The 20,671-nt window shown below is 42.3% G+C and overlaps 1 protein-coding gene across 1 annotated transcript in view; it reads right to left on the bottom strand.

The window, feature by feature from the left end:
* Positions 1-281: 281 nt before the first annotated feature.
* LOC122638939 (F-box protein At1g80960-like) overlaps positions 282-20,671 on the bottom strand; it is a 34,009-nt gene continuing 13,619 nt past the window's right edge. The window contains exons 2-3 of the mRNA XM_043831790.1: positions 12,406-12,546; positions 282-377 (exon numbers count right to left, since the gene is read on the bottom strand). Coding sequence (XP_043687725.1) covers positions 282-377; positions 12,406-12,546 — 237 coding nt within the window. The remainder of the gene's footprint in view (positions 378-12,405; positions 12,547-20,671) is intronic.

The following is a 20,671-nucleotide window of genomic DNA, read 5'->3' as shown; positions in this document are numbered from 1 at the left end:
TGTGCCCAACAAATTTGTGGAAGAAGGACAAGTAGTTGAGGGCACAACACGACAAGGGTATAAGAAGAGACCTATGACCTCACAAGTGTCTGGGACACCTAGTAAGGCTCCCAAAGGGCCCTATCTTGATTCTACTCCAGCATGCTCTGACGGAAAGGATGAAAATCGACTCAGTCAATCGGCAAGGTTCACAGCTACATCACGACCGTCTAGTGAGAACATTCATTATTTTAGCTGTAATCAATTGGGGCATATCTCCAGGGCTTGTCCGTATCGTAAAGCTAAGCACGTATCACAAGTATACGTTCCCCATCTCGAGCAACCACAACAGGACCGTAGGCTAGAAATGGATCAAACTTTTCGGCCCCCTCGACCAACTACAATTCAAGAATGTTCTCAGCCCATTAGGTTCACACCCAATCCACATCCCTATGGTCCAATCCGATGTTATGAATGCAATCAAACCGGACATGTATCCAGAAATTGCCCTCGCCGAAGAGTAGGTGCACCTTTACAGTTTCAACCTACCAACCGACCTTTTCGGCCCCAAAACAATAGAGTTCAAAAGCAAGAATGTGCCTTGATCGTAGAGGAAGTTGAGGCAAATCCAGCTGTGGTGACAGGTACTTTATCCATATCATCCTCACCTGATCGAGTATTAATTAAATTCTAGTACATCACACTTTTCGTTTCCACTGTTTTGCTATAAGATGAATGTGCCCTAGAAGAACTTAGAACATAAATTAGTCGTTAGCACTCCTGCTGAATATGCTGTGAATTTAAATGAAGTGTATAAACTTTATCCGTTGAGAAATATTAGATTCATATCTAGATTCTGGATGGTTGGTAAGAGACCAAGATGTGTAATTAAGTCTCGATAAGGATATACAATCTCGAACCAAATAAATAGAACATTTCAGGCTGAATTCAAGTAAGTTTAAAGTATACCAAGTAGTTGCTGGTAAATAACAAAATCTAGAAATTAAGTGATGGGTGTTAAGTATAGCCAAGAATAGTCGAGAATGGAAAGAAACCGAAACCGATGGATTTTTTACAAAACCTTGCTCAACAATAGGTATGAGTGGAGTAATGGGTCGTCAAATGTCCCCTCCGTCATTGGGAGTGAACAGTAATGATTCCATCAATACCCTATTCATTCTAAAGTTGAGTCGGGTATTGAAGAACCTGAAGTGAAAGTCTTCATAGGAGGAGTCATGTAACTAAGGTGATAAAAAAAAATTATGCCACACAAACCAAAACCATTAAAGTATAGATTATTTGGAGAAATACGCAGAGATAGTTTAATTTCTTGAAATATATGTTCGAGTTCATTTTCCTTTAAACCCTAGACATGTCAAATTTCGAGGATGAAATTTTTGTAAGGTGGGAGGTATGTTACACCTGTGCCTAAAAATCCGGGCTAATTTGAACTTTGGTTGTAAGCCCTAACTCCGAACCCTAACCCGAATCCGATTATAGATCCAGAACCCGAAGTCGTAGCGTCAAGTACGTTATGGAAATTTTGGTTGGGTGTTCGAATGGGTAGATGATGAAGAAAGAACCTTTTTGACAATGCGTCACATACCAGTAAAATGACGGATATCTCCCTTGTGTAGTTGCAAGACCCATGGACAGATGTACGGATCGTGGTAAATTCCACTAACTGACAAGCATAAGCCATGTTTGATATTTTAAACTTAAATATTTTTTGTGAGAGTGTATTAGAGTAAGTGGGAAATATCCCCATAAAAAGCCCTAGGATTTCATGAGCAAAAAGCCATAAATAAGGCATCGGAGGCAAGAAAGGATGCAAGCAGAGTCTTGGGTCCAGCCTTGAGTCCGGTGTGAGCTGAACAACAGGGTACATTGGGTTCACACACGGATTCACATCCAGGCTTAGATCCGGCCTTGTATCCGATGCGAAATTTCAAGAATTCTGTGTAATACATTATTATATGTATTTAAATGGATTACATTATAATAATGTTACTCCATAAATTAAGGTGTAATATAATATTATTTTAATATAAATTATATATAATATAATAATATGGTGTTTATGTTTATATCTATACATATGTGTATATGATTTACTTATTTATGTAGTAAATAAGTTATATTGTAATACTTAAACAAATAGTGAAGTAGGAGGTGGCTAGGGAAGAAGAGGTGGCTTGTTGGACAAATAGTGAAGTAGGAGGTGGCAAGGGAAGATGAGGTGGCTTGGTGTATAGTGAAGTAGGAGGTGGTTAAGGAAGCATGTGGTGGCTTGTTGGACAAATGGTGAAGTAGGAGGTGGCTAGAATGGAAGAACTGTTTGGTGGGCAAAGCCACCTGGCCCATGCAAGGTGGAGGTGTCATTTAATGGGATTTAGCATTACTTTCCTAACTAATCTAGTGACTCAACGATTGAATCAGTTTTGCAAAATTGAAAGGAAAAAGAGACGAAGAAAAAGAAGAAGAAAAAGAAGAAGAAGAAGAAGAAGAAGAAGAAGAACTTGAGATCCCATATTTTATTTGCAGGTAGGGACTCCACATTCTTCCATTTTTTTTTTATAAAGTCTATGGCTGATTTGTTTAACCTATTCTATTACCCAATATTAATTCTTGATGGTTCCTTTAGGAATCTATGGAAATTGAGCTAAATCACTCTATGGGGAGCTTGATGCTCACCTCTAAGACCATTCTTGACCTTCTATTTAATCCCTCACTTGAATCTAGGAATTTTAATGGCGAACCCTAGATTTGGGTCTTTTTGAATGATTTGTTCATTAAACCCAACAAATCCCTTGATAAGAGTAGGGTATGTTATGATCCTAGATTTAGTGACTTTTTTCCCCAAGCCCTTATGGCTTAAAACCCAACAGAAATCAAGTTGGAAAGCTCAAACCTTAGAAATTCGGATTCAACAGAGGTGGACTCAGAGGTGGACTCAGACCAGAATTGTAATGCCCCCAAACCGGCCTAGGGGTAAGGGGTCGTCACACAAATCCACAAGATCGAAATGGTTTTAGATAAATGAACCAAAATTGAATCATTAGTCATAATTTTCAAATAAACCTTCAATAATACCATTATATAACACAGCGGAAAACTTAAACAGTTAAATTCAACATTCGATTAATATGAATTTGAATATTTAAAACTAAGATGTTGGTGGCACCACAACTAAAAGTAAGAATAAATCCCTATTACATTCATCCATCCACATATTAAAATAAATCATATATTCAGGTCAAATCCAAATCCAAAATCATTACAACCGTTCCAAATAAAAGAAGGTAAATGATTTCATAAATTTTATAATCATCTCCAATCTGAGTACCATCTCCTCCAACAACTCCAGTGCACTCATCACATGAGCATGGCTCTTGACTCTCGTTCTCTGTGTGGTTAAATAAAGGGATAAGCTTGGGAAAAGCTTAATGAGTAAGGAGAAACAGAACATAAATATTCGTAAACAAATGCATATCCAAAAATGTAATAGAATTTCAAAACATATGTTATATAAATCAAAAAATATCACAAATTCCAGAAAAACATGCCATGAGTTCAAACGTTCATAAATCCAGTTCCAATTAATAGCCTCAGTAGGTTCATAAAATGGCACTGCTAAAAATCAACATATCACCAATATAATCAATAGGATGGAACTCAGGCTCTTAGCTCACAGAATCGGTAACGGGCTTCTATGGAGGGAAAATCAAGTTCTATAAACGTCACGCTCTTGCCTCACCCCCCGGTCCACATACCTAAACATAATGGAATTGTGAGCTTCGAGCTCTTGGCTCACAGAACCGGACAATTTCCTTAAACGTCATGCTCTTGCCTCACTCCTGTGCTCAACAATCCACCCCAACACATAATCCCCTGTTGGAAGGGTTGTAGTTCAACAATATTACATTCAAATCATATCTTATAAAATGGCAAGTCTCATCATGCTTTTAATAAAGTAAAAATCATGCATTCTTTCCATAAAAATCAAATTATATTTCAAAACATGTATAATACTTCAAAATAGACTTCAAGATAATTATGCACAAATAGTCATGTTGTTTCAAATCATGAAATTTCATAAAACGGCAAATCAAAGAAAAGAGATTTGTATATAAAAATAATACATAGGTTCTGCGGGGTCTCACTCATCTTTGAAAGTCTTAACTCAATTCTTACTGCACTTCAATTCACAAAAATAATGATCCAATATCCCCTACATAGAATATAAATAGCAAAATCAATAGGTTTATGTACCCTTACAAAACTGTACCTAACTTGTAAACACGGACAGCCTTCAAATTATACTATTTCCCCCACTTGTACATATCTAGAGACTCTCAAAATTTATAGGGGACCAATTTACCATAATACCAAGATCTCCACCAAAAATCATCTCCAAATTGTCATATTTTATATTTAAATCATTTGTTTCAATCTTAGTGCACAGATTTAGCCATAATCTACGCAACATATTTAAAATATACATAAATACCATATCCCAAATCTAATTTAATCCGAATTTTTTTTGTATTAAACTAGACTAAATAATAATGATTCACACCAAATTTCAAGTCTAAATACTAAGTATTAGTTGGGCTTTCATTATTCCCAAGTTCAGGCTCAAATTCTGCCAAAACAACAGACTAGTCCCAAGTTCTCATTCAGATGGGATACCAAAAAATATTGGATGGGCCTCAAATTTAAAAAAAATACTCTATATATATGTCATCCATAATCCCACCGAAATTGGGATTCAAAATCCTCATCGATTAAGAAATACAATTCTTTTTCTAACAGCGGGCAGAATCTGTCCAAAACAGTACTCTGTAACAATACAACCTTAAGACTCAATCTCTTATATTCAAATGACCATGATATAAAGTATGAAAATATGACAATATATACCTTCTGAAAAATGACAAGCCCAATGAAGCCTCTTCTCTCTTGCTCTTACGTGAAACTCTTTTCTCCCTGTCTCTTTTTTTTCCTCCTCCTTTGTTTTTTCTTTTTCTTTATTTCGTCATCTTTATTTCTTCTTCTTCAATCCTTCTTTATTTCTTTTTTACTTCTTTTTTATTTTTTGAAATAAGTTTCAACTCCCTTTTAATTAAATTTTAAATTTAATCTCTTAATTTATTTTACAGTTTATTAATTCATTAAACTTTAAGTTTCTTAATTCTCTCCCTTCCATTAATCTATCTCAACTTCTCCAGTACGCCTTGACAAAGATAATCTCTCTTTCTCTTTCAATATCGATTTATAGTCCCCAAGTCAAAAGTCAATATTGTGTCCACCAAGCGATTCAAAGCAAAACAAATAAAATTCCATTCAATTGCTTCCCTCAAGAATTGATCCTTAGACCTCTTTAAGTCCATATAGGGTCCTAACCACTTGGCCAACCTCTCTTAGATGCTAATAAACATATAAATGAATATATTTGGATACTAGCAACATACAGGTATGTATGCACCAAGAAGGAAAAATAAATAAATAAACAAGCATACCTTGCAGTAACACTAATAAAATACTAGCAAGGTTTTACCTCTAGTGTGTATGCTAACAACCAAAATTTCATCATTCATTGGTCCATTGGTACAGATTCTGCACATAAAGTGAAAAGTCCAAATTACCCTTGTATTTTGGTTAAGGGTATTACAAGAATCCATAATAAGTGCCTGCACCTATTTTGTTTCCAGGTAGACTCAAAGGTGGACTCAGATTAGAATCCATAAAAAGAGCCCACACCTATTCTATTTTCAGGTTGACTCAGAGGTGGACTCAGACCAGAATCCATAATAAGAGCCTGCACCTATTCTTTTTTTAGGTGGACTCATACCAGAATCCACAACAAGAATCCACACCTATTATGTTTTCAGATGGACCCAAAAGTGGACTCAGACCAAAATCCACAACAAGAGTCCACACCTAATCTGTTTTCAGGTGGACCCAGACCAGAATCCACCCAAGAGTCTGATTCAGGTTTTTGGGGCATTTTACCCCGATTGGACCCAAGCACTGTGCCTCCACATAAATGGGCTGAAATTCCACCTAAATGTGATTCTAAACCTATTCCAACCTAACCCTAAGGCTACCCTAGGATCTCACCAATACTCAAGCATATCCTAATACTTGTGTATGACTTAATAATTATAAGAAATAATCATTTGATCATCGAAACCTATCGGCAACCTTCTCAATGACTATTTCAATCTCGCAAACGCAAGCATAACAAGGTAAGTGGGGGTAGGCTTTGATTTCTTTTGGGAGTGTTGAATTCATTCTTAGTACTATTTGTTAATGAATCATATGCATAATTAAATTCCTGTTTTGCTTATGATACTTATTGATTTCATTATTTATGACTCATGGATGTGAATGATGTAATGTGGAATGGTTGGCAATATGAATTCTTATGTTAGAATAGATGCCGTAGTCGGCTTGAAAACAAGTAGTATGGTGTGCCGTAGTATGAGATGCGGGAGCACTGTATACCTCGTACTATGTCATTTAGGCTGCATATGGTTAGAAATATCATTCTTTGATGCTATAACCCTTACCAGCAGGGGTTCAGGTGTTGGGTGATCATAGCTCCCTGTCACTGAGGAATGTGAAGTACGCCGGGATGGGGTCCTGACTATGATTATCGGGGTCTAACCACAGGAAGGTATATAATACTAATGACCGATGTGGGCTCTATACAACAGTGGAGGTTACGTCTCCGGGAGGTTAAGAAGGAACCGAGAATGTTTCCCAAACTGTTGGTGTAGCACAGACCCGATTTAGGTATTTGCTTGTTAGGTGAAAATTAAGATTAAAATTGAACCCATGCATTTGGGATTCATGCTTGTGTGTATGTGGTCTATCCTTTACTTGCTGGGCTTAGTGGAGCTCACCCCTGTGGAATATTTTCTTTTAGATTGTCTTGCAGATGAATGTGAAAGTAGTAGGAAGAATTACTTCGAAGCGGAGGCTGACGACCATTGTGAACATGCTGGGGTAGACCCAGAGGGTTGTGACCCCAATCATGCAGACGATTAGGGTGTCCTTGGAGAACAAGGACTGTTGATGTGGTGCTATCTTTATGTTTTATTTTGCTAAATACCACCCTTTTTGGTGGATGAGTTTCCACTGTTTATATTTTAGAATAGTTGTCTGTTGACTCGATGGTCGTGATCTTAGGAATATCGAGCCGTTGAAACTTTAATGTAAATAATATATATATAGGACTTCTAAAAATTTACTTTTCCTGCACTCTGATCAATGTAACACTTATTATCTCGATATTGTGTGGTGCTTGTGATGTGTATTTACTGCATCTGGATCCTGGAGGTGTCTGAATACTTCGGATAATCGGGTCAGCCATCGGAATCCTCCCATGGGGTGGTTCTGGGGTGTGACAACTAAACATGTATCAATCATGTTAATTGCACTATTATCAAATATGTTGTTGGGTGACTATTTGGGTTTGATTATAACTAAACATATATCAATCATGTTAATTGCACTATTATCAAACAAGTTGCATAATTGCATATTATATCTTGATTGATGTGTTATGATGTGTATTGATGTGGACTATATTTAAATACTTGTATCGGGTTACTGTGCCTGGGAAGTACCGGCATTGGGACCTCAAAAAAATGTGAACTTCTATTGCATGCCATGATGATCTGTATGCGTCATGTTGTGCTGGTACTTGGGTGTTAGATGGAATGGGACGTTGATGCACCCGGAATACCTCTCGACACGATAGGGCTCATGTAGTATAACTATGGTTAGGTTTCGTTCCATATGTTACGACCCTTACCAACAAAGGTTTAGGTGTTGGGTGGTCAGTGCTCCTTGCTGCCTATGGAGTGTGAGAGAGGTTAGGTGGGATGTACATTGGTCATCGGAGTCTGCCTCTAAGTGGTCTGGAAATATGGCCGGTGCGGACCCCATGGTGGCAACTAAGGTTTCACTATGATGATAAGTTAAGTGATGCACAGTGTCTCCCAAGTTGTCATAGTAGCATATACTATTGACTTAGAACTGTGTGCTAGGTGGAAAAATGTTAATAATTGCATGCACCATGGACTATTTGTGTATTGTGTGTATGTGCATCCCCATCCCCTCACTAGCTTAGTGGAGCTAACCCCCTGTGTACACTCTTTTTAGATTATGATGCAGATGGTGGATATTTGGTGGGTCTCGAGGTCTAGTCCTCGGACTATTACTCCATTGGCACCAAGGATCCAAAGGCTGTGACAGAGGAGCATGACAATGGATGCCCTAGTGATAATTGTGCCTACGGGGCATACTGATGTTGGGATTTATCCCTTAATTCTTTTGGGGCCTTGTGCCCTTATATCGGGTTAACTGATATATATATAAGCAAGGTTAGTCTGTGCAATAATTCGCCTTTAACCTCTTTATTCCATCTTACTCAAGTAATCCATGGTGCAATTTCACCGAAACTCTGGATTAATCAGGGAAGGCCCTTATAACCTTAGAATTGATGTAATGATACCATAAATCCTTCGTTGTTCAATGGTTTTTTAAGGTTAAATTTGAATCGTCACACATCAACAGATAAAATGGCCTAATTGAGAATTTCTTGGTGGTTTATCCTTTGCTAATATAGAGTTATCTTTCATTGCATGATAATCAGAGCTCCATCATTGACGTACTATACTGGATAGTGTATCATTCTCAGAGGGAAAATCGATGCTACATTTTTTTGATACACTAACCCAAATAGTTATGTTGCTTTTGGCGAGGGACTATCGAGAGACCGATAAAACTCTTTTTCATGACAAGCATTCCACATTAGGAGGGGTATACCACTGAGAATCTTATAGCCTTAAATAGACTATGTTAGTTTGTGGCGTATTCTAATCGTATATGATCTAGTTTCCTACATGATGCATGCAATAGGGAGGCTGATAGGACAGAACAAGGTCACACTTGACAGAACTGATATACCTATCACTTTACACAAGTCGCGGGTACGTGGTTCTTTTAATATACCTGGGGAATAGGTCACGCAAACTCAGAATAATCAATCTAGTGCCCTTTTTGGGTATCGAAAGTACCCCACGACACACTAGTGAATAACCTCGTTGGTGATTTTAAACTCATAGAGTATATCAAGGGTTGTAGCTTCGCCGTGAATTACCCATGGCTACACATGGGGTCCAATGACTAACCACGGGGCTAAATGTGATCCCATGCCATGTGTGTGTGCATGATAGTGGTGTAGGAATCAACCATCATCCAATCTTAGCGTACTTAGTATGATGTGTCCCACCTCCTAGGGGGTAGAGGCACAACAGGGAGTTCCCTCATCGTTTGATTTCACTTCGAACATAATGCATGATGCAGTTAGTACAACAAAAGGGGTTAGCCAAACATGTTATCAATCAAACAATGCATAAAGGAGAAAATTCTTACGTTTAACAGTAGCATCTAGTATTGGAAGCTTGACCATCATATCCCTAGCGGAGGTGTGGTCTACAGATGGGGATTTATCTGTGCTCCTTGATGGAAAGTTGGGTCTTATGTCAATCATCAGGGGATGGAGGTCATATAATTATATGGAGTCACCACCTAGGATTGGGCGTAGGACCCTATTGATGTAGCCCTGTGAAGAGCTACATGATTCTGTTTGGTTAGGTCAGAGATTTGGGATAAGTGATTAGGTTACGAGAGTGGAAGCGGTTAGGCATCCACCTCGCCCCGAAAAACTGGTCTTTCTACTAAATGCTTGTTTTTGAATATTCTCCTTTTGTGAATGTCCTATACCAATATGCATGGCTAAATAATGATGCACAAACTGCTCAAATAAAACAAAACTATATTATACTAACTACTATGTACACTACATATGAATTCTTAAGAGTCTACATTACACTAAAATCAAAGGTTAACGATAGAAATGTATACCTTTTCGCTAAACCAATGTGATTATGATGATACATAAAATGTGTGTTAAACCAATGCGATTATGAAAAATGCAAGATGGAAAGCGTCCCCTGGCTCTGGTGGAGACAAATGACTGACTTATCCTCTATTAGAAAGAGTAATGACTTACAAGTATTGAGTCTTGGGATCTTTGACAGAATAACGGCTTATGTATATTTTGAGTCTTGGAACCTCGGGCAGAGTAGCAGCGTCATGAGGTTTTGGGAGCCAAATGCTCTATCCTCAGACGGAGAACTATGTCATAGAGAATTCTCAAGTCTTCAATGGGATAGGATAAAAATGGGTTGGAAAATTTGGGTTTGGATGATGTAGATCTTGGGTCCTGAAATGGGCAAAACAGGGCTTTGGGAGGCAACAAGGGCGAAAAACAGGCTCAGAGGATGCTCTTCCAGAGGGGTCTCCTCCCCAAAGGTTGTTGCGATGTCGCGGTGATGCCTTCCCTTAGGGCGTTGTGACTGTGCGGACCTAGCGCGTGTTAGGTTTGTCTTTTATTTTTCTTTTTGTTTTTAGGGGTATTTCTGGGCTTGAAAATAGGAGAAATGTCTGTGGGGGACGTCGTTAGTCATCTGTGTTCGGTTGTCGTCATTGCCGGGGGTGGTGACAAAATTCAGCGTCTACATGGGCCTATTTCCTCTTACTTCCATTTCTCTTTCATTTCTTCATCTCTTGTGTCTTTATTTCTTCTTTTCTCTTACTTTGATGTGCAAGGATCTATGTAGTTGACCCCATTTAGATAGGATAAGGCTTGTATATCCACCCTCGGTTCACCTAGTAATGACATCCAAGTTGATATACCTGAATAAAGCTCGTGTATACTAGCGTGACAGGTGGCTGGCCTCAATCATTTGGAACGACCTCACGCCCAAACCCGTCGGGCTATACCCGCATGGTATCCAACCAACTCAGATCAAGAAACCCACTCCCTTGGAGATACGATCACCCCAAAGATGGCGACAAACATATCCTAATCTGGATATACTACCCGCCAGTGAGCTAGTATAGTCCTACAAGGAAATAAGATCTTCCACCAATCAACAATATAGAAACTCCTATCATTGATGGACTCTCCAACTAACAATCTCCTAATGTGACTCTTACTATGACAAGTTCGATGTGGAGCGCAAGACTTACCATCTCCTAGTAGAATACGTCCTCAGCCTGATCTGGCCTATAAATAGGATGCTTTAGGGTCAGGTAGGGGGATCTATCAAAAAATCTTCTTGAATTATTTGTTGCTAAAGAGGCCTGACTTAGGCATCGGAGAGTCCCTTACCGGAAAAGACCAGCTCTCCCTTGTGCACCTGTTCCTCTTTGCAGGTTTCATCTTGGAGGATCCATCTGATGGTTTCTTGACGCAACACAGGTCACAGTCATCTCATCAAGATATTAACTGTGCATCATGAAATCCCTAAGAGATGATCATTGACTAATGGGTAAATTTTGAAAAATAATATGAAAGTGACATATCATATGTTAGTATTATCAAAAGGATTCGCAAATTTCAAGTATACATGTGAAATAGCAATATTTACCGTCATTGGAAAAACTTGTAGGTTATACTAAAAAGGTAAAAAAAGTAAGGTTACAAATTATTTGACACCTTTATGGTGTCAACAAAAAAATACCTTAATTAATTATTATATTCGTACTCAAATGAATGAAAATCAATATAGAAAATTTATCTACTCCATGTGACAACATGTTTCATTGACACTATTCAGTACAATTGAGAGGAGCATCAAGAGCTGCTGTGACAGATCAGGTCTTATTTGAGAGAACATGATAATTGTCCTTAAAACGATAAATAAACTTCTTGGGGTATAGATAATTCTGGTCTAATAAATAGTGCCACTAACCTCATGAGGACTATACCTTACTCCGAATCGTTGTCCCCGGCCTTCAATTTGCTGTCCCCTCCAATTCTTCCAATTCCTCACATGGGGGCTGGAATGACCACCCTATTGTGCCCGAAAACACTGCCCAAAGTGGGGTCCACTCCCCCCTATTAGAGGAATTGGAGGTGCCCGTGAAAGAGGTGATAATTATTCACCTTACTCCCCCAATTTATTTATGATTATAGAGACATCGAACGAAGCCCTTGGCAAAGATAATAAATGGCTTCTTGTTGAAAATTCATTATCTTGGCACTGAATTGTAATGCTTTTAAGCTTCGTAGCGTTGGTTATCAGAAAACTTGCAAACTTCGTTTCAAGCACATCCCCACTGAAGCCCCACAACTTCACTCTCCTCAAGTGATGCACAACACTTTCGAAAGGCTCACATTTATTCCAATACAAAGCTTTGTCATACAAAAGACAGTCTTGTGTTGACGTAGAAATCCATGCATCACCAATCCGTAGGAAAGAATCACACTTGATGAGGCCAGAAATATTTGGCTCAAAACCATAAACAGACTCTACAAGCAATGTTTTAGGGCATATATACCTCAATTATTAGTTCTTGTAGATACCGATTCCTTCTCAACATGGAGGCAAGCATAGGAGCCTGTCTTACATCTTTCAAATTCAAATTGAGGAATAGCCTCTGCAAATTCTCAAATGGTGACACTTCCTTGTAGGGATTAGCCTACAAAGAGAAAAGAATTAATTAAACAAAAGAGACTTACTTCTCTGTACCATTTGCATGGGAAGAAGTACGTAAATCGAAACCTGTAGGAGGTTTGATATTTGGAGGTTATGAAAAGATGAAGGTTCTCTTTAGGTTAAATCTATTGAAAGCAAAGTACTTTTCCAAATTGTCTTTCTTGTTATAATTTGGAAGGGTTAAATGAAAAATGATTTGAGGGTGGACCTTGGTGCAACGTAAGGTTGCTCCATTGTGACCTAGTGGTCACGAGTTCGAGTCTCTGAAAAACAGTCTCTCCGCAAAACGGGGGTAAGGCTGCGTACACTATGACCCTCCCCAGACCCTGCAGATACTGATTTGACCATGAGATCAGAGTCCCGTCAAATTATGGTCCAGGAAGGTGTTAGTAGGGATGCAACAAAGCTGAGTTGGGATGGGTTTTCGAAAACTCATGCCCAAGCCCAGCCCATGATCCCCAAGGCTCATCCCAAGCCTAACCCCACTTTAGATTGGGTAGAGATATTTTAGCCCAGGCCCAGCCCGAAGGCCCTATTTTATTATTAGACCGTTTGCTTAGTCCAATAATAAACCACTTTTTATGTTCCACGTTGAAAACTTCATAGAAGAGGAATAGAGAATGTGATGCCTATAAATAAAGCTTAAGATCCAAAGCAAATCCAAAGCTCTTCAACTATAAGGACATTTCAAGCTTTTACAGAATTTTTTAGAATTTCCTAGGATTTTTCTAAAATTTTCCAAGGTTTCTAAGGTTTTTCTTGACTTTTGAAATTTTTTATAACTTTCAATACGTAAATCAATTTTCATGAACCAAGCTTGTTCTTGATGAAATTTGGGCACTAATTTTAAAAAAAAAAAATAGTTTAAAATCATTCCAAATATAGCAGCGCCCACATGACCAAAAAACACATAAAGTAATGACCTATTCAAGCTATTTCAGTCCATCTTCAAATATATGATATTTTATGGTACAACAAACTCAAATTCTGAATTTCAGACAATTATAAACCTTAAATAGAATGGAGTCACAACACACACCACACGCACAGACCCGATGTGGGACTAAATCCACGCATTTTTTTTTATTTTATGAAAGTGTAATCATACAAACCACTTTTGGGGTTGTGTTTGTACCCAATTTCCACAAATTGGGATTCGGTTATATGTGCCATGGGGCCGTGCATTGCACGTTGCCATCAAGGAGTTACCATTTTAAATATGATTTAACAAAGTGGAAAAGTGAGACCCGCCATGACTATAGATGGTGGGAGGTTACAAACCCCACATGCCACATGGCACAGGAGGTTAGCACTTTGGAGTGAAAGTGGCCCCAATACAAGGAAGCAAGTGAAAGTGGTGGTTATGGGAGTTACTAAGTCTATCTTCTATAAAAGACAAAGTCAAGCAAGAAGCAAGAGAAGACTCAACGGATCAACACAACTCAATACCCACTTTATCTTTATTTTATCTTATCTTTTCCATTTTTCTTTCAGGATATAATCTTTCATCCCTTCTGTAATTTTTGTTGGAGTTAGGTTCCAGCCACCAATGCCTCATTGGCTTATGTTTCAAGGGGCATTCATGTAGGCCTTGCTTGGAGAGTAACTCCAGCAGCTATGTCTTCTGGCCCGTGTTTCAGAAGACAACCATCATTAGAATCAAGTTTGCAAGCTTCGACAAATCATCGCTAAGCAAGACGTGGGAACTTCAACAGATACGCTACTGGCAACAAGAGATTTGGTGTGGTTAGCGTAGTTTAACACCAAGTTGTACATGTTCAACAGTCCGTAGACGGCAAGTGTAAGTGTCTTCAATGGCTATGTAAGTGTCAAGCAACAATTTGATTTTCAATCTTCTTCTTTGCTTTGTCCATTGCGATTTGCTTTTACTCAAAAGATCTTAGAGCTACTCAGGCACGAAAGGATCCCCTTCTTGTCCTGGCTAGAAGTCAGAATAGGCCGTTTTCGCCAGTCAGGACAGACCATTTTGTTTCGGCCTGGCTGGAAGTTAGAACAGGCTGTTCCATCAATCAGAACAGGCCGTTTCGTCTCAGTCTGAAGTTAGAACGGATCGTTTCGTCCTGGTCGGAAGCTAAGACAGGCCGTTTTCAATTCCGTTTGGGCCTGCGTCAAAGGTCCTGCCATGCCCGTGCTCCTTCCACCACGTGCGTTGTGTCCCTGTGTGTGGGTGTTGGATTTTTCACCAACACATTTTGGCACGCCCGGTGGGACTCTAGAAAGCGAAATCGCAATGGTTCAAGGAAGAAGAAAGTATGCCGACAATGCAGATGCTCAACAAGGGGCAAGTTTTGCAAATCGTGCATCGCTAGTGCGAAACGAGGGGCAAATCCCCTTGTAAATAAGCATTAAGAAGCCGTAACCCATCGTCAAGGGGCACGGTTTGTGTACTGGCCTTGTTGCTGGTGTTGTGAATGGTTGTCAATCTATTTTCTGGCTAAAAACTATAGACGCCAAGCAAGGGGCAAAGGCGGCAGAAACCTACCGCATAACCACTTTCTTCTATAAGAGAGTGGGCTGTAAAAAAAGAAAAGAAAAAAGAGACCGATCATGGATTATTATTTCGATCATGACCGATCAAGATAACAATGAACCGAACCCTACCTTGGGTTAAGTCTTGTTTTGCTAGTTCAAACGCTTCCGATCGGTCAAGAGCAAAGGTAAATAGAGTCGGTTGAGGAGACTGTGTGTGACACATGTCGTATAATTGGATTTGTTTTTGATGATGGAACATGGATTCTTTGTGCCTGCGGTTATAACGGCACCGACCTCGGAGCCGTGCAAAAGCCATTTTCTCCATTTTTAGTACCGTAACACCAAATCAATATTCGATTTGCCATTGGTTGGGCATTTTAATTGGGAAAGTGGTTATTTCAGTATCCCATGCATGAAACGTGAGCCCACTCTCCTAAGTCCTACCCACTTACTCCTTAACCCCCACCATTATCTCCAACTTTTTTTCTTAAACCACTAACTTTCCTACGTTTCTCTCTCCCATCTCTCTTCCTAAATTATCTCCATCTAATTCTCTCCACATGCCATTCATGACTCCTCTCTCTCCTAAAACTCCCTCTTCCCTAAAATCTCTCTCAAATTTCCTACGTTTCTCTCTCCCATTTTTCTCCCTAAATTATCTCACTCTAATCCCCTCCACATGTCACCCACAACTTTCATAATACTCTGCTAGTTATTTGCTTCTCAACCGTTGCCATTCTTCTGCCACAAAAAAAAAAAAAAAAAGTTGCTGAATGAGTAGATTGCCTGTCGATGCCGATTGCCGCAAGATCGGCGAACTTCACGGCAATTTCAAATGCAGATGATTAATGGGTATAACTGAAATCTCCATGGTGGCAGCTTGAAAACGAAAGCGAAGGAAGATATCAAGAGAGTTCTTGAGGAAGCTAAAGGGAGTGCGAAGAAAATCTGGAAGTAGAAGTAGCAGCAGCAGCGGCGAAACTCGTGATCCTTTCACGTTTGTTACGAGCCGCAAACGGTCACCTTCGCTTATTGTCTTTGCCGTTGGAAAGGCTAGAGAGGCGTATGGACATCTGAGCAAACGAGAATCATGTCTCTTGGGGTTACCAGAGCGGTGGCCTTCTCCAATAGCCGCTTCTTGGTCGTTCCTGATGCGTATGCCAGGGAGCCACTTGATTTGGAGGGAGTCGTGGAAGTGAACCCCATAATTCAGAGAGAAATCAAGTGGTCTCATTTTAAGTGGAGCATTTGTTTATTAAATGGAGCATTAAAGAGGGTAGATTTGGTGGATTGCATTCATTGGTGCAACATAAATTGGAAACATGCACCACTCATGATGTTGTTCTCTGGGCTGAGTGTTTTTTCAAATTTAGAGTTACCCCTTCTGGATCGGCCTCATGGTGGTAGCAGTGGCGCACCCGAGTGGCTTAGTAGGGTCTTGATAGAGGAATTCTCTTGTGTAGTGCTGCTTGTTGCTCTTAGCTTGAGCGTCCCAGCAGATTCACCATTTTCTCAATTTGAAAGGCAGCCCCACACTACACTACTTTAATGGCTTCAGAAGTGAACCTGAGAACCCATTATGGGATAGCTATCAGACCGAACAATTTTAGGTCAACAAGATTGAGAACCCCATTGAGGTTAACTCCACCCCTCACATGGGCACGGCCCTGGCCTCCCTGGCCGAACATGGCCGGTTGAATGTGAAGCGTGTACAGGGTGGGATCAGTTTGTCAGTTTAAATCGGGATGATGGTGATAGTACGTGAGCGAAGGGCGATATCGTTTGAATCGGTTTTATCATAAAAAAGAGACCGAGTAAATAGGAACACATTTGTTTACACCCCATTTCGGTCAATAGGTCGATAAATCATGTCCACAATCCCATTCAAACTTGGGTGACCCCATTCAAACGGGATTGTGAAGGGCATTGTTGGTTCCCCATTTTTGGCTAAAGAGGGGCTAGGAGATGAAGCCACGTGTAGGAACATGATGAGATGAGACCGCACCAGGGTCAAGGACATGTGGCAGCATTGACCCAGAATCTCATGAGTGCAACGGTTCAAGGTTTTGGGTTCCTAGTTGTTAGCCAAGAGGTGGGCCAGGAAAGGTGGCCACGTGGAGAAAGGGAGGAACCTGGATAGAATATGAGCTTTCTAAAAGCACATAGTTAGGCTGGGACCCACCATGCTAAGGATTTGTGCAATTGAAGAAACGTGCATTGTGTTGAGATGCTCCACTAGGGGCCATGTAGGACACGTGGCGACAGGAGAATTGGATCAAGGATTGTGGGAAGAGATGACGGTTATGGAAACCACCTATAGGAGTTGTTGCGGGTGAAAACCTTCGATGCCCGGTTCACCCACGGATGAGCCTGCAAAAACCAAGCGATGAGCATAAGAGAGCCGGTGTGGCTCCGGCCTAGGACTCTCCGATGCTCAAGTCAGGTCTCCAATGCAACAGCGTAACGGCCTAGTAAAAGCCAGATGAGGAATGGTGCTCCATACCTGGGTATTTATAGAGTGAGGATGAGATGAGGCGGTTGGGAGAGTCTTAGTATGGTAGGAGTCCTTCTTTCGGAAGGTTCTCTTGCATAGAGCGGAGTGGAGAGCTATTTTCGGGGTCGGGCTCTTATTAAGGTAAGAGTCCATGTAGAGTGTGATTCCGTGTTGCGCTGGGATCGTGGCTCGATCCTTATCCCGTCATTCCCGGGATGCGCTGACGTGGCCCGGAGATCCCCGGTGGGGGGCTATGGCAGCTTCAGTGGAGGAGGGCTCGGCCTAGGAGGTCGGCTTAGGAGTGCGGCATGGTAGGTCGGCCTTGACCATCACCTCGGCCTGGGAGGTCGGCCCAAGAGGTTGGTCTCGGCCGTAAGCTTGGCCAAGAGTCTATGGCTGACCTGTATGAGCTCGGCCTCAGCCACCGGCTAGCTTGCGCGAGTCTGGCTCTGTCAGGTGACTTATCGGAGATGGGGTCGGCTCGGTTTCCTGCTCGGCCCAATTCGGTTCTCGAAGTGAGGTCAAGTCGGCCATGTGGCAGCCTCTGATAGGTGGGGTGTTTTATGCCTCATCACAGGCCCCCCCACTCATCAGGGGTCGACTCGGCACTGATGAGTGAAGTTTCCAGGTCTGCTTGTCTGGAAGATTTTTGCAGTCGAGCCGAGCTTATTTTTTGCCGTGGATTTGACGTTGCACGGTCTGACGGTTGGGTGTTAGTGCCACGTCAGCAAAGTCATTATGGCAGGCTCGGGAATTCAAAACATCCTTTGATTTGGGCCTTTGAATTATGCTGAGCTATGCTCAGCCGTTGGATCAGTACAACCCAAGAATTATAAATAGGTGACTCCTAACTATTCATTCTTCACTGCTCTAAGTTATTGACTTCTCGGCAAGCTCGGATTCTTCAGCTCTGTAGTGCTTGGTGTTTACTGGTTCGTGATCAGCTTCGCCTTTGCTTCGTTCGCGCTCAGCTCATCGTTAGCTCTTCTTCAACCAGTAAGTCTTCTCCGCCCAGTATGTCAGTTGGTAGTAGTCCTATGGGCGAGCTATTCACCGGGGTGGCAGAGGGCGCGAGTCCGAGCCGAGAGCTCCCCGCTCGTTCTCCCACCATAGACTTGTTGGGCTCGACCTCGGATGAGCCCGATGTAGTGGAGCTTCGTCAGGCCGAGGTGGCCGAGCCTCCGTTACTCCTGGAGTTTGACCACGCGGCCCAACCAATCGCCGCAGACCGAGCTGAGAACTCTGGGTCGTCCTCATCCGATGAGGGATCAAGTGAGGGAGATTCGTCCGAAGTGGGGGTTGGCTCGGTCAGCTTGTCCGCTGACGCCCCTGAGCCCGAGGAAGGGAGTGTCGGCACCGTTTCGAGCACAATCACGGAGGCCGACCTCGATTATCTGAGGATGACCTATGCCATCCCCGAGGACATTCAGCTCCGAGCTCCTAACCCCAGGGAGATGGCCTGCTTCATCAGGCCCGGCGAGGTGGCTTTGTATGAGATGCCTTTCAAGTACGCGTTCAGGCTCCCCGTCCTCGGCTTGGTGGACCAGATCTTGGACCACTTCCACCTGTCCCCTGGTCAGCTAGTGCCGAACTCTTGGCTAGCCGTGTATGGCTTCTACGCCCTATTTTACGAGATGGGCCGAGGTACAAGCGTGGCGCTCTTCTCTCGGCTCTTCTTCTTGAAGAAATCTCCCGAGAAGGGGTGGTACTATTTCTGCCGCCGATCTGGGAAGAGTGTGGCCCTGGGCAGCCACAAATTTCTGGTCGGCACGCCGACCTTCAGTAAGTATTGGAAGCCTCATTTTTTCTTTACTTCCATTCCAAACAGCCCTCTCTGAACCGAGTGGAAGGAGATGAACTTGAACTACGTCAATAGGGTACTGCCCCTAACCAAGAATGAGCTGACCTCTCTTGACTTAATCCCCCAGCGCCCGTCCTTTGACATCCTTCGGCTTTAGGACGAGGGGTTTCTTCAAAGGTGGCACATGACCCCTGGTAGGAGCCCGAGCCGAGCCCTTTTCTGTTCTCGAGCTGACCTCTTTATCTAGTCTTCATTTCTTTTTTAATTTGTTTTTGACGTTTGGTTTCTCATGCAGTGGTCGGCCATATCCCCCCTATGGATACAGCTCGGCTAAGGGCCAAGACCCTTGCGGACCGAAGAAAGAAAAATGTTGAGAAGAAGTCCCGGGGCGAGTCTTCCAAGGCCCCCAAGGGCAAGGCCATTTTTTCGAGCCCACTAGACGCTGTGGTTGGCCTTGAGGCCGAGAAGAGTACGGGCCCAGCGGGGTCTCCGAGGAAAGGGAAAGGCCAAAAAGGCGAGAGGAGCCTGCCGAAAGATACCAAGCGTCAGAAGGTCTCGGTCAATCTGACGAGTGGTGGCCTTCCGCTCGTGGCTTCACCCCCCAACATCTCCCGATATGTCTTGGGGAGGGCCTCGGCCAGCAATGTTCTTGTGAGGCTGACCTGGCGCCTCTTCCCCAGAGATTCGGCATTGACGTCAGTCGCACACGCCAAGGAATGGCTGGATGCAGGTCGGCTTTCGGCTGACAGGGAGAAGCTCGAGGCGCTGTCTGACCCTGAGCTCCTCTCCACCTTGTTTCAGGACTTCAACATGGTAAGTTTCCTGGTCGATACTTGTGATTAGGTCCGACCTGTGTAGTCGGCCCTGACTTTTGTTCTCATGCTTTTTTGCAGGGCTTCGCCAAGGCAGTGGAGACCATGCTTCGCTTTGAGCGGCTCTTGACCGAGAACCACTCCTTGGGCATCTAGTGCAAGAAGGCCTACCAAGATGCCCAGGATGCCGTTTAGAGGCATCGGGAGACCCAAGAGAAGCTTACTGCCGTCGAGGTCGAAGTGGAGAGCTCTCAGGCCGAGGTGATCAGGCAGAAAGAGAAGGTTCGGGTTCTACAGGCTCAGCTTGCCGAGGTGAGGGAGAAGGCCAAGGAGGACCTGGCCACGGCTCAGGACGAGTCGATCAGCGACTATCTCCAATCGAAGGAGTACGCTGATGTGTGCCATGAGATTAGGAAGCCTCCCTTCGCCGAAGGCTTTGAGGCAGGCCGGGCTGATCTCTTGGCCGAGATCAAGGCGGTTTATCCCGAGCTCAATCTCTCACGTTTTG

The sequence above is a fragment of the Telopea speciosissima genome, chromosome 9, assembly GCF_018873765.1.
Source record: "Telopea speciosissima isolate NSW1024214 ecotype Mountain lineage chromosome 9, Tspe_v1, whole genome shotgun sequence".
NCBI lineage: Eukaryota > Viridiplantae > Streptophyta > Magnoliopsida > Proteales > Proteaceae > Telopea > Telopea speciosissima.
Note: the sequence above shows the minus strand (reverse complement) of the source record. Positions and strands in the feature narration are given on the sequence as shown.